Source organism: Bidens hawaiensis, unplaced genomic scaffold, assembly GCF_021521415.1.
Source record: "Bidens hawaiensis isolate Kalapana, Puna unplaced genomic scaffold, B.hawaiensis_p1.1 tig00001236_1, whole genome shotgun sequence".
NCBI classification, from domain to species: Eukaryota; Viridiplantae; Streptophyta; class Magnoliopsida; order Asterales; family Asteraceae; genus Bidens; species Bidens hawaiensis.
The window spans coordinates 620,615-634,933 of NW_027491070.1; the positions used below are offsets into that span (position 1 = coordinate 620,615).

The 14,319-nt window shown below is 34.8% G+C and overlaps 2 protein-coding genes across 2 annotated transcripts; one reads left to right on the top strand and one right to left on the bottom strand.

Annotated features, from left to right (window-relative positions):
* Nucleotides 1–4,283: 4,283 nt before the first annotated feature.
* On the top strand, nt 4,284–6,327 carry LOC143567045 (putative WRKY transcription factor 17). The gene is made up of 3 exons (XM_077053571.1): nt 4,284–4,971; nt 5,160–5,288; nt 5,817–6,327. Exons 1-3 carry the CDS (start codon nt 4,499–4,501, stop codon nt 5,929–5,931), a joined length of 717 nt encoding a protein of 238 aa, XP_076909686.1. The 5' UTR covers nt 4,284–4,498; the 3' UTR covers nt 5,932–6,327.
* A 2,195-nt stretch (nt 6,328–8,522) lies between these two features.
* On the bottom strand, nt 8,523–12,456 carry LOC143568383 (protein trichome birefringence-like 5; the record flags this gene model as incomplete). Its single annotated transcript, XM_077054557.1, has 5 exons — nt 8,523–9,096; nt 9,636–9,791; nt 10,294–10,487; nt 10,559–10,751; nt 11,597–12,456. Coding segments are annotated over 5 exons (1,725 nt in total), but the record flags the coding sequence as incomplete, so codon positions are not given.
* Between the last annotated feature and the right edge of the window lie 1,863 nt (nt 12,457–14,319).

Genomic DNA, 14,319 nt, shown 5'->3' on the forward strand with positions numbered 1-14,319 from the left:
GAGCAAGTTTGTGATGTTTATAAGCCTTACAAATGTGGATAGTTTTAGCTTCTCTCAAACATAATATGATATTATTGTCAATTTTCCATTTCCATCGTTTATAACCACGACACCATTGTTTACCAATCGTCGTTCACCAACAATGCTCATCACTCAAATCACTCAGTTGACTGTGTGACATTGTTGCCACCTAACCACCACTGCGTAGCAAACCTAATTCGGTGAAACCAAGATAAACAAAACATTGATAGACCTTGACACACATAGTCTTATATACGCTTCTCACCACCAAACATGACAAACAAACCGATGTACGGATTACCATCAAATAGAATAAAAAACCTAACCACAATTCAAATGGTAACTTGTCATAACATAAATACAACACACACTTATGTATCAAACCAATATTGATTTCTTACTATAATTAGTAACCTGGTCATGGGCTTATGGCCCATGAGTACTGCTATCATCTTTACTTAGCCTCATTCAGTAGCCGGCCCATCTAAATGGCATCCAAGATGTATACAATAATACAAATGACCAAAAAGATTAAATCGACACATTCAAGTTCTCTCTTATTAATGATTTATTCACAAATTATCTTCATGTTTTTTAATCAAACTGAAAGGTAATTTACACAGACATACATACATGTGCGCGCACTCATATCAAGATTGGCTTTACAGTACAAAAAAAAAATTGAAGCTTCGAGTCACATATTTAATGGGCTCTCGACTTTTTAGGTGTTTGAGTACATTCAACTTGCGTTCAATTCTTCCTTCCTAATCACAGTCTCTCGAAGTTTATGTTGAATGTATCTTTTAGAAAGCATATAAAGCTTGTATTATCATATTCTCATGTGATAAGATCCTAAGAAAATTTATTATTTTCCACAAAAAAAAGAGTTCTTTTGTTTTTTTAATTCGCTTTAGACCTATAAAGGTGAACACAGATCCCTTGTTTCACGGGTTGCCTCCATATCTCTTCTCACTATTTTTATCCTCGTAAATAGTAAATGAAGTCAAATTGCATTAAATACCAATTAATTTATTTTCAAAACCAATTATTTGTTAATTTTCTTGAAATCATCAACATACGAAATACATTTTTTCAGTTATAAAATGTATACAATGATACAAATTTAAATTTTTTTATATATTGATATTTTACCCCCTCGTATAATACAAGGGTTCTAAGCTAATGCTGATAAAGTATAGACACATGACTTAAATATCATGCAAACTCTTTTATAAATCCAAACAACCTATAATCTATAAGGAACAAGGACACTTTTTTTAAGATTAAAATCTAAAAGTCGTCACATTGATGGTGGACTTTATTATTTTAAAGTCAAAATTAGGAATGGAGTGGGGGGGGGGGGGGGGGGGGGGGGTCAATCATAGTTTAAATCAAGTGTGTCATGCAATGCAATGGCCAACAACACCAATTGCATTATTTGGTCATCCACTTCTTCATGTTGGAATTACAAAACCTTATTATGAGATATTTGGTCACCTTCTTTTGACTTTTATTTTATTTGAAATCCTAAAACTATATTTGAGGAAATAAAACATAATGTTTTGTTTACAAATATAATTTTAGTGATTTACAAATCTAACGTCTAAACCTAATGTCTTTGAACTAATATTAAAAATAAATCTTGACCGTAGTTAAATCTAGTTAGCCATAATGATAATCAAATTTGATGTAAATAACCACCAATCCAAACATGGTGTGTTAGTCTAAGGCTTTTAATGACAAAGTTTTCATATAAAGTATATTTTATAAATCCAAATGAGTATATGTTCTTAAGCGGACGCCACATAGGTTGAGTCCGCTTTTGAATGAAACAACACTTATCTGCAATTTCGGATGGGGAATGAACAAATTTAGGTGGAGCCGGATGAGTGCAACAGTCAAATAAAAAATTTTGTAAAACTCCATCAGTGGTATACATTAACTAAAAAATGTATTTTAAAACTTTAAACACTTGGTTTATTAGTTTTTTAACAACTATTTGTTTTCAACGTCTAAGTTTTATGAGATACATATATATAATCTTTGGGTTTGTGAATGTATACCATTCACGAATAATAAACAATCATAAACTCGACTAAACATACAAGTCACAACCTAAACCTAGATTTATAAACATTTTTAAAACCCTAGTGTTAGTGGTTTAAGTCAAGTGGGTATATTAATTAGTTATAATTCCTTTATACCCACTAAAAATATAAAACAAATCCAAGATGCTATTGTGATTAGATCTAGCTAACTTTTACATCTATCTTGTGATCGATATACCAAAACATTATTTGTGTCTAGTAGTAATCAACTAATCATGGCAATATTGTTCCACCACAACTCATATATACCAAGTTAATAAACCTAATAGCTATGAGTTTCAAACACAATTGCTATAAACCAAGTTTTCAACTTGTGAAACCCCCCCCCCCCCCCCTCCCCGTTGACAATTTCAGTGTATACCTAAATGCATTGATGATACTTGCATATATACGACTTCTAGATAGTTTTATCTTTCATACACACTTATCACCAACGTTTTTAAAGATACAACATTTTACATTTTGCACCATTGAAATTTGGAGCCACATTGTTTGCCTACTTTTACAATCTGCCTTAAACCTAGATATTCTCTTTCAACGGTTGGTCCTAACATGCAAAGTTTGTCCAAAATATTCTAACAATCGAGTAAATAGTCCACTCATGTGGCCCCAAATGATGGTGCACTTGTACCTAATCCTACAACATATTATGCTCTAGTTCTCATACGTTAAGACTTAAGAGATGGTGTAAAAATGTATAATATTGCAATAGAAAACTTTAAGGTTATAAGTGTATAACACCACAATAAATAAACATGGTACAAATTTAGAATACACATTCTTAAGAAGACTACGACAATAATAACATCAAATGTCAACTAGCCGGCATCAAATATGGTAATCGCCATTAGCATATCCTCGTGAATGTTTAAAAGATTAAAGAGACGGAGGAAGATGAGAAGAAAGTGTCCACAATAAGTACATATTTCCATCAAATAGTCTTCGGTATAACGGTATCAACTATCTAGATAAGACTTTGCTTAAGGACGAGTGTTCAAATCCTTTTGAGTAACAAAAACATAATAAAGAAAATAAAAAAGATAATGAATAAATGCTTAGAGTTTTCATTATTGTATTTAATTTTTATGGATGTAACATAAAACCAATTAAAACATAGACATTTAATTCATGTTAATCTGGCTTTAAAACTTCCGCATCAAGGTCATTCATGGCTTATGTGAAGAAGATTTGTGAGAAGGATGAAAATGCAAGTATTGTGGAGGTTGAGGTGGAGGCCATCAATCTTTGAAGATCCTTCCTCGTGGATGGTGAAGAATGGTGGTTGGTGAGTCCTCACTCCTCAATATTGGTGATGTGGAATTATGAGGTTGTTTGTGGGTAGAATGAAAATGTTATTGTTGTAGGTAAAAAGTGTTTGTGAAAAGAATGAATGAAAATCTTATATGACATGCTTACTAGACTGTGGAAAAGAGTGTCATGAAATTATGCAGACGGTCTTATACTTACTTTTAGGCTAGCTCATGATCAAACTTATATAAACTCGTATTAACAAATCGATATGAAGAAAATCACAAACACGTTGACAAACCTAATTACTAGTATTCACTTATCAGCTGTAAAACACTAGTCAACATAAATCCTTTAATAATCTATTTTCTCAGTCAACGAATCTTTTAAATAAGATACTAGCAAATTCATCATATTGAGATACACTCGCCTTCCAATCAGGGGAAAACCCCCACCTAAGGCCAACGTCCGTAAATACTCACCCGAATGCACGATAATGCGGTGAAGTAAATTCCGTTCAATTCAAGGACTCATCTATTGAATGTCACATACTCATCCAGTCTCTCATCATCACCCGATGTCCCGAAAAATCAAGTATTTCCTCACCACCACCACCACCACTAACCAGGGCAGTCTCTGAGAATTTAAATACCTCAGCCGAACCAAAATAAAAGGGCCCGTAGGTCTTAACGAAAAATTTTTATTCGCTAATGTACATGGTTAAAACTTTTATCTCCCCGAAACTGATGTGCTTTGGCCAATGGCACGGCTCGCAGATCCTCCAAGCGGCCGCCGGCGCCACCACCACCACCAGGTTTGTTTTTTCTTTAATTATTTCACCAAATATTTGCGAAATCAAGATTTACATTAACATATTGTTTCTTTTTATATATTTTTTAAATTAAAATATTGATATTCCTTGTTAGACTTTCTGAATCGATGATACCTTCTGTTCCATTTGTCCGTTTATTTAATAAACAAACACCTTTTTCAGAAAGTCAAACTCATCTCCACTGTCCGATCTCCTTCTCACCTTTTGACTTTTCCATGTTTATAAACTCCACTAATCTTCTTCACTCTTCAACTTCTTTCCATCTGTATAAGCTTCAGCTTCTGCAACAATGGCTGTTGATTTCGTCGGAATCCAAACCGCTGCTCAACACCTCAACCGCATATTCCACCTCAACAACCACGACTTCTCCGACTCACCTACCTTCAAACAAGCTGTAACCGTCTTAAACCGCAGCGGCCACGCTCGCTTCCGCCGTGGACCTCACGCGCCTTCTGTTTCTTCACAATCGGATGAGAATATGCAGGTGGAGTCTACTGCAGCGTCTATGGAGTGTTCGTTGAAGAAATGTGTTACGGATACAACGGCAACGGCGTCGTTTCAGTCGATGACGTCATCGTTCGTCGGAGGTAGCGTTGACGGAAGCGTTTCGAACGGCAGGCAGTTGTCTTCGTTAGGTATAGTCGCACCGACACCGTCGTTCTCGTCACGGAAACCGCCGCTGCCGTCGTCTCACCGGAAACGGAACAGCGCCGACGTGAAGCACTCGGTTTCCGGCGTTGCTTGCCGCTGCTGCAAGAAGAGGTATGATTCTATGAACAGGTTTCAGCTTGCACTGCGTACGTTAGCATAACTGAATCAATGTGTATCTGTTTAGGTGCGCACGTTAGCGTTTTTTTTTCGGTGCGCACGTTAGCAAAACTGAATGTGTTTTGCTTTACTGCGCACATTAGAAGGCTCATATATTGGTATTTGTGGCTTCCTTGGTTCAGGAAAACCGGATCGAAACGAGAAGTTAGAAGAATTCCGATAATCGGATCAAAAGTAGAGAGTATACCGGCCGATGATTACTCGTGGAAGAAATACGGCGAGAAGAAGGTCGATGGATCACCGTTTCCAAGGTAATATACATGTTTACCTAAAAGTTTACTTCGGCAAACGTTGTAATATTAGCCTAGGTTAGAAACAAAACATTTGTATTACACGGGTTAAATAGTTTTTCTTTTAAATATTTTATTATAAAAAACATATCGTATGTTTCTTATTGACGGTTTAAAAAAACGATACAGACTTACTACGATGTATAATCGTGTTATTATCAAGTTAAAGAAAATTATTGTTTTCATTTTATAGTGATAGTTAACATCACACATAATTGCTCTATGATATAATATATAATTATTCTATATGTATATATAATTATCGTATTTGATTCTCTCAATTTGCTTATTAATTTATTTGTATTTAATCTAAACACATTATTTTATACTAGAGATATGCGAAAAATCAAAATATCGACTTAAAACAACTTTTAGGTGACCTGCAAAGCTGATATGGGTTTTCAAAGACATAATTATTTATTATACATAGAGATTAATATGTTGATATTCCAATCCCTTCAGAGATTGATCTCGATTATGACTTTGCAGAGTATACTACAAGTGCAATTCTGTCAAAGGATGTCCAGCGAGGAAGTGCGTAGAGTTGGCCCTAACAGACTCAAAGATGCTTATTGTAACATACGCCAGAGAACACACCCATTGAAACACTGCGACAGCACTCGGTCACTATTCTCAGCTTTTATACTCGAGGTTTTTTCGATCATCGTCTTCGTCGGTGTAATTTGTACCATCTTTTTTGAAAGTATGAGACTGTGAAATATTGAGGGTGTGATATGTAATTAGGTAAAGTAGAAGGGGTGAAGGTGTAAAGTGAATTGAGTAGAAGCCCCAGATCTGAAAGATTCGATTTTGTTGAGAATTATTTAGTTTTCTTTTTCCTTTTGTTAAATTATTATTCACAAAAAACAAATATAAAAAGTAAAAGGCGTTTGTTGGGATGACAAAAGTCAATGGATTTTAGTTACTTTTATCGTATAACTTATATGTACGCACGTCACTATTATTCTTGTAAATTAATATTTTTTTTGTTTAAAGTAACGGCATTATTCTTTTGGAATAATCTTTCCAAATAAATAATTATACTTGGTAAGTGAATTGAGGTAATTAAACCTTATTACCATCAATTTATATGGAGATACAGGGTTCGAGTCCTGATCTCACCCGATTTTACTGGCTCCTCGCTGTCGTGCCGTTTGACGGGCGTGGGGGTCGGGTTTTATCCGCTGAATCCCTCAACAGGTGGACCGCTAGGGGCTCCGTCCGTTCGGACTAGCGACCGGCTCGGGCTACCTTTAGCCAATGGGAGCCACGTACGGTGTACCCGGCGTTACTTAGTTGGCCGTTAAAAAAAAGTGAAATGAGGTAATCGGATTCTAATGGGTTATTACTTCAATAAAAGAAAATGGTATTAGAAGGTTATTATTATTATTATTATTATTAAATACTGACTAGGTTTCTCTTATTTTGGTATTTTGGAGTAGTGTTTTTACTCTTTACTTCCTTAAAAGTTGTTTCATGTATGGATTAGCAAAACGGATATTGGTATTGATTTGGTACCGTTGGTATCGAAATGGTATCATGTTTTGAGTTTTAGGTGCTGGTACGGTTCGGTAAGGTATCGGTATTTCCTGAATTTCGCATGAAATACCGGTATCGAATCGAACATTTCGCTACCAGTACCGGTACCATCTCGAGTTAATCCCTAGTTTTATGCAATGATCAAATACAAGAAAACATATCTTGAAATTAACATGTAGTTATGCCTTTTGTGTTTGATGCTTTTGATTTCCTTGTTTTTGACGGTCTGAGGCGATGGAGCTACTTAGTTTTAGCCAACAGTCAATGAATATTGTTATTATGACCCTAAGATCAAAAAATGTAATTTTTAACGACTTAGTTATGCTATTTAGAAAATGTTAGCGACACAATTTATTATTATATTTAATTATTCATGAACCTTCTTTATCCCTTCTCCATCAACAAGAATATTATAAAAAGCAACTTAAATAAAAAAGAATATATATATTTTTTATTAGAAAGGAAGTTCGATGGGTGTTATTTTGATTAGGTTATTCTTTTAATGCGACTTTTGCAAGCACTTGTGATGTCGTCGTCGTCATCATGTGCAAGTTAAAGAAAGAGGATCGCTTTGACTTTCAGAAGCAAGTGGATGCCAAAGTGGTTTGCCAGGGGTGACGACTTTATAATATTCGTATTCTAAGACATAGTTGTTATGCTTTAAGCCTTTAATAACTAAAGTTTGGTGTTAGTATCAAATGCTAAGATTTCAAAACATGTTATGACTTCTAAATATGATAATATGCTTGGTATATGTTTCATGTCTAAATCTATAAGATCTCTATAAGTCAACTAATAATTTGTAAGTTTATTAGCCATCTCGTTTAACAAGTTTGTACAACTCTTTTGAACTATTTAGAAAACAAGAATAATACAAATACGTAATTTATAAGTTCATTCATCTCGTTTACCGTGTTTTTCCAACGAGTTTGAACTATTTAGATAAATGAGGTACGCTAGTTGAATTAGAAATACATGGTTTTAAATGCGTCAAAGTTGGATTAACAAATAAATATAATGATCGTGTTTGGTGTCTTGAAGTTATATTCATAAAAAAGAAAACAATTTGGATATGATCTACATACTGTCATGGGTATATTTATAAAAAAAACACAATGATTATCTCAGTATGAACTGAACTGAAAAGATAAAAAGAAACTGATATCATGTTTTTCAAAAGAAAGACCGAATATATTAAAACCAAATCGATGACACCCCTCATTTCCTTGGTTTAAGGGTGGGGGCACCCCTTAGAAGTTTTGAACCCACAGTAACCCCAATAATAATAACCCCAATAATATTGTGGCACGTGCATCAACCCAAATTAATAGAGGCGGTGTACCCAGCTCAATTCCCATACTCGCTTGCCTTTTTGCTCCAACCACCCTCACAATTCTTCCGAGTAGCAGAGCCCGCAAATCTTATTTGCATGCCTAACTCGATGAGGGGGGGGGGGGGGGGGTTTGCTTGGAAGTTCACTGATCGCGTGGGGACTAGTAGAATGCCCCGCCCACTCTAAAATAGGTGTACAGAATCTTAAAATATTAAACCGAAACAAAAACTCAAAAATCAAATAAAGTCACCATCCCACGTAATTTATCTATAATTTTACTCATGTATCACAAATAAAACAATACATATATGTGGTTCTCGTAATTCTCAACGTGTTGTTTATTCCTAAGCGACCGCCATGTGTAACGTTGTGTCGTTGTGAGTGGGCGTATGCGCAAGGTATCGTGCTTCAAAATTAAGTCGGTTGATACAACTTTCAAACTTTAAACTAAACTAACATTGAAACTATAATTTAACTTATCTAATAAATAAAATCACAAATATAATCGTGCCAGAAGGACCCGAAGCCAATGTACAATGACCGGGTAAACTCAAACACAAAATAAAGTTTGACGACTAACTTGTTTGAGCGACTAGTGTGGCATAAATAAGTTCATTCCAGGCATCGGGGACTCCTGGAAGACGCCAATGGCTGCAATCTTCCCTTTTAGTCGACACCTTCATCAACCCGGTCACATTCTTCCCATAAACCGAAGGGTGACTATCTTTACGGAAGTTGGTTAACCTTGTTACATTTAAAAGCACAACCGGGAATCGCATTTCTTTTATCACTTCCTCGATTATCTGCATTTTTGGTGGATAGGTTTCGATAATCCGTCCACTTTTTATGGGCTCGGTTTCTCCATGGCATGTACCTCCTGAATCCCATTCTCCGCCTCTGTTTAAAAAACAAAAAAAGATGGCAAAATCAACGGGTTATTAGTCGGGTAGCGGGTCAAAACTGGCAGTTTTTGTACAGCTCAGTTTTTAATAATTAATTAGTGTGTCAAATATGAGTACAGAAATCATAAGATTAATTGCATAAAATGATTTAGAAAGTTTTTAACATTAAAAATACACTTTTTGGCAAATTTTTGACTCGTTTCCATTGAAGACAGTCTTTTTTATTTTACTCGTTTGACGAATTTGTAATAAAATATAAACTAATGGGTCTAAATTTCCATTTCTACCGTTTATGATTGATAGGCTAAACAAAAGCGAAAGTAGATATTCACTATGTTTTAACTATGGAGAAAAAAAAATTAAAGTATGACTCCCGGTGTCAAAAGAAATAAAAAATTTCAACATAAAACGACAGTTATTTAAGATAATTAATCGGACACCGATAACAAAGTTAACTCTGTAGCAAAGTTAACTCTCATTCAAGTTTCAACAATGGAATAACAAGAAAGGAACTATAAAAAGTAAAAACAATACCTGAAATGAGCCGACGAGTAACCACGATAAAACACGAGCTTATCTTTATCCATATTCTTATCAATCCATTTTCCCCATGTCTTTAACGCCGTCCTAAACGCTTCCACCGCATCAAACTTTGGATAAATATAATCCCCTTCTCTAAAATAATTTTTCCTGCATTATTTATGTATAAAATCAGCACGTTAATTATGATTACAAAAATAATATTATTATTACAATCATCATCATCATCATCATCGTACTCAGTATATCCCACCAATAGCAAAGCTATGGTAGGGTCTGAGGAGGGTAAGATGTAGACAGCCTTACCTCTACCCCATAGGGATAGAGAGGCTGCTTCCGGTGAGACCCCCGGCTCGATAGTAGTTTTGCATCAAGCCTTGGACATAAGGCACATAGAACTCAATCATCGGCTGATCGGTGCATGTACCCTTGTCTTTCGGCTATCAACGCCACCACATGATGCCTGATTAACCTTCCGCTATTTTTAACGTTATTTTCACGAGTTTAGTAAAATAACGTCAAAATTAGTGCAATTTCACTTTTGCCCACCCGAGGGTTCACACATATATACATTATATGCGCGCACCGCAAGCAGGGCTTAATATTATTATTACAATGATAATCTAAATATCTTTTGAAATGGCATGCATACCCCCCACTAGTTTTTCCATGAACCCACCAATGTCCGGTATTAAAAACGAGAATGTCAGCCCGTTTCCAACGTCTAGCTGATTTATCAATTACATCTATCGATAACGTCGGATTCGAGTTTCCTTGACCGTTGACTCGAGTTCCTTCCCTTACAAGAAAATGGGACCGCACAAAATCAACCGTGCAGTTATAATCCTGTCAAATAATAGTTTGACACTATTATTTAGTAAAACTTCCATGACAAATATAATCCTTATTATTATTACCTCAAATTTGAAGACAAAACTGCCTCTTCCTTTGGTTATTTTGTAGCCATGAACTTCATACATTTTGCTCTTATTAGGAAGGCTTTCGTATAACATGCAAAGAAGTGACTCGTATTGATTCCGGTTCATCGAGTCTCCCACAAGCAATAATCTTTTTCCTCTTAGCCTCACTAAAAAATCAGTTGCATTGAACCTAAACACATAAACATCCGTAAGTCATAATTAGTCACGTTATAGTCCCTCAATAAATACAAAGATTTTATTTTTCTCCAAGATTCAAGATAAAACTTAAATAAAGGGCCCAAACGTTAAAAAGGAATAGCCTAAGCTACAAGTGGAATTACAGAGCCGGTTACCAATTGACGGAAAGGTCTCAACGAGCCGAACAATGTGGCAAACGGCTTTCAGAGGTTTGCCCGGACTGTCAGACCCAAATTCCACCACTCGGGTTCCGATTTGCCCCCAATTTTTTATTCTTCAAACGTGTGCTCACTTAGCCTCGAGCGTTTTTTTTTACCAATTAGCATAATTTACAATCTTACTTTTAGTTTTAGTTTCAGTATTTAAGAGTTGATTTGTAAATTTGAAAATCTGGCAAACCAACAAATTTACCTTCTTCTGTAATCATTTGAGACATTTAGAAATTCATCAATCTTTTTTATTGATATTATTTGTTTTTGCTTCCGCTCTGCATCAATATAGGTAACAGTTTACACATACAAGAGACAATTTTATGCATTGCATATTTGCATGTGTTATCATAATTTTGTAACACATTTAATGCATAATCTTGTGACTCTTGTCTCTTGTATGCATAAATTGTTACTTATATTGACACAAAGCAGAAGCAAAAACAAATAATTACTACTATTATGCATTAAATGAGGTACCAAAAAAGCCACTAAAAATGTGTTACCAAAACTTTATCCACCTTCATGATATATGATCAATTAATGCATAACTTATGCTTAATATTTAATAATCAATAATCCTTAAGCATACTAAAATCAAAAAGCATTAAATAACTAAATAACCAACCTTGGAAGCTCACATTGATCAGGCTGCCACCTCCACTTCATATAATCTTGATCAGACCTTCCATTAGCCTGACAATCAAAAGCTTCATCGACAAACGGGCACGACCCGGGTACGTAAACCGGGTACTCTTCATCCCTCACCCATTTCCCAGAATGCATATTACAATTCCTCCCCCAATCCACACTCTTCTTAACCAACTCATCCTCAAGAACACGTGTCCCATTCTCCAAAATCGAGTCTTTATCATCCGATACGGCATCATTTGGAGTTTTAAAAACTGGGTTTTCATCTACAGGTCCTGAATCACCTAACCCAGTTTCAATTTTCAAAATTGAGTCTTTATTAACCGAATCGGAATCATTTTGATTTTTAAGAACTGGGTTTTCATCTACAGGCTCTGAATCATCAAACCCAGTTTCAGTTTTCAAAATTGAGTCTTTATCACCCGATTCGAAACCATTTGAACTTTTGAAAACTGGGTTTTTATCTACAGGCTCTAAATCACCAAACCCAGTTTCAATTTTCAAAATTGAGTCTTTATCACTCGAATCAGAACCATTTGGATTTTTAAAAACTGGGTTTTCATCTACAGGTTCTGAATCACCAAACCCAGTTTGGTTTTTCAAAATTGAGTCTTGGATCTTGGTTGCAAGAATTGGGGGGTTTTGAAAAGAAGTGGAATCTTGGGGATCTGGAAGTGGGTTGTATGGATCTGTTGTTGTTTGGTAAATGGGTATATGTGGATCAAGAGTTTGTTTGCTGAAGAGGAAGATGGTTACTAGAAAGACCAAGAGTAAGAAGCCTATGGGGAGGGTTTTGTGTGGGGTTCTAGTTATTGTTGTTGCTATTTGTGAGTGTAAAGTGACATGTGTTGTTTAAACTCTTTTGGTTCTTTTTTGTGTATATCTAGGACAAAATAGGTAAGTTAAGATTGGATCTTGGTAAGAATAGTTTTTATTATGTTTAGGTGATTGTGTAATGTATTAATGTAACATGTATTTAGCCATAAGTTATGGGATGTATTAGCCATAAGTTAGGGGATTTGTAGTTGCTAAACAGAAGTTAAAGTTAAGGGATGTATTAAGAATAAATCAACTTTTGTTTTCTATTTTGTTCTTATTAATTTTTTACATGGTAATTGATCATTGGTTTTGTGCTTTTACTTTTATCTTCTTGTCATCATAAAAATATTACAAACCAACAATTAAGGTTCAACACGTAGAAATTCCAATTCCAAAACCATGAGCAAGAATCCGTCACGTTTATGTTACATGTGTCATTCATATCTATCAGAATACATGCCTGTTTTAGGAAAACTGAATGGATGAACTATCAGTCTAGTAACAAATTGATGATACAAGCCCTCACCGCAAGAAACAAGATTGGTTTTGTTGATGGAATAGATATATAAATATCACCTTGATATGATCAAAACCAACACAATGCATGAATTGGAAGGGGAAAAAATCAAAGTGTATGCAATTGAAGGGAATTTAAAAAAAAAGGAGAAATAAATAAAAATGTAATATTGTTCTCTTGAGTCTATTAATAATGACTTAATGAGATAATCATATGAATCAAGCGATGAAACACATCCACCTTACTAAGAAGTAAAATGTAGATAGCCAAAGAAATAACAATTAGTTTGGAGTTACTACATATAGTAATTCTTTTAATCTCATGAGGAACCACGAAATGGTTTCATAAACCCATCATTTTAGCAATGGTTTGGCATATCTAACTACAAATATTACATAAATATAATCAGATATTGAGTTGGTTTGACATATCTAACATGTATAATAAACACGTCATGTTTTATATTGTTATGAAGTTATCTGCTTGTTTAAAACTAAAGACAAGAAAACAAGGATCGATCTCCAATCCATGTATTAGGCTATTTTAAGTGGTTAACACCCACCATCCACGTAACCGATTTGTTAAACACCATTACGCTTTGCGTGACCAAGACGTTGCCCTTGGATATGTGATCACAACCACGAGACTCTGACACATTGACCATCAAAAGCCACACCATTTACTTGTTTAGCCAATCACCATCACGCATGTCACTTTCTTTTTCTTCTTATCATTTTTTATTTCATAATTTTCACATTTTCTTAACTATTTTTGATGAGTGAAAACATTACGCATTTTTTTAAACGCTTTTCTACTTAACATCACAATGACGTAAAATAAAGTTTTCCACTTTATGATTGTTCCACTATAGATGGCCTTACCGGTTTAACCGTATTTACAACTTGACTAACTTTGAATATGTTCAATCTAAGTAGTATATACTCTTATCATCATATGCTCATTATTATTATACAAACCACTACAACAATATTATTGTATAACTTCTTGTTCCGATCGATGGTGACAACTTTTTATCACCAATCACAGGTCACCAGTATACAATAAAACCAACATATTTTTTTAAGTTGACTCTAGCACCAAATCTCAGGATGTTTAGCCACATACATACATACATTCTTCTTGTACTTTGTCTTGGATTTATATTATTATTAATACTTTGAACACTCCGATGACTTACTTTGACTTCGTTCATCTCCAAGCTGTCGTCAATAAAACCAACTATTATATATTTCTGCGTGTTATTGGGAAATTGTGAAGACCATATGGGTCGATTATTTGAAGGTATTTGCTATCATCTTATTACTCTTGTTAATTACCATGTGTTAGTGTGTGATTCTGCAAGT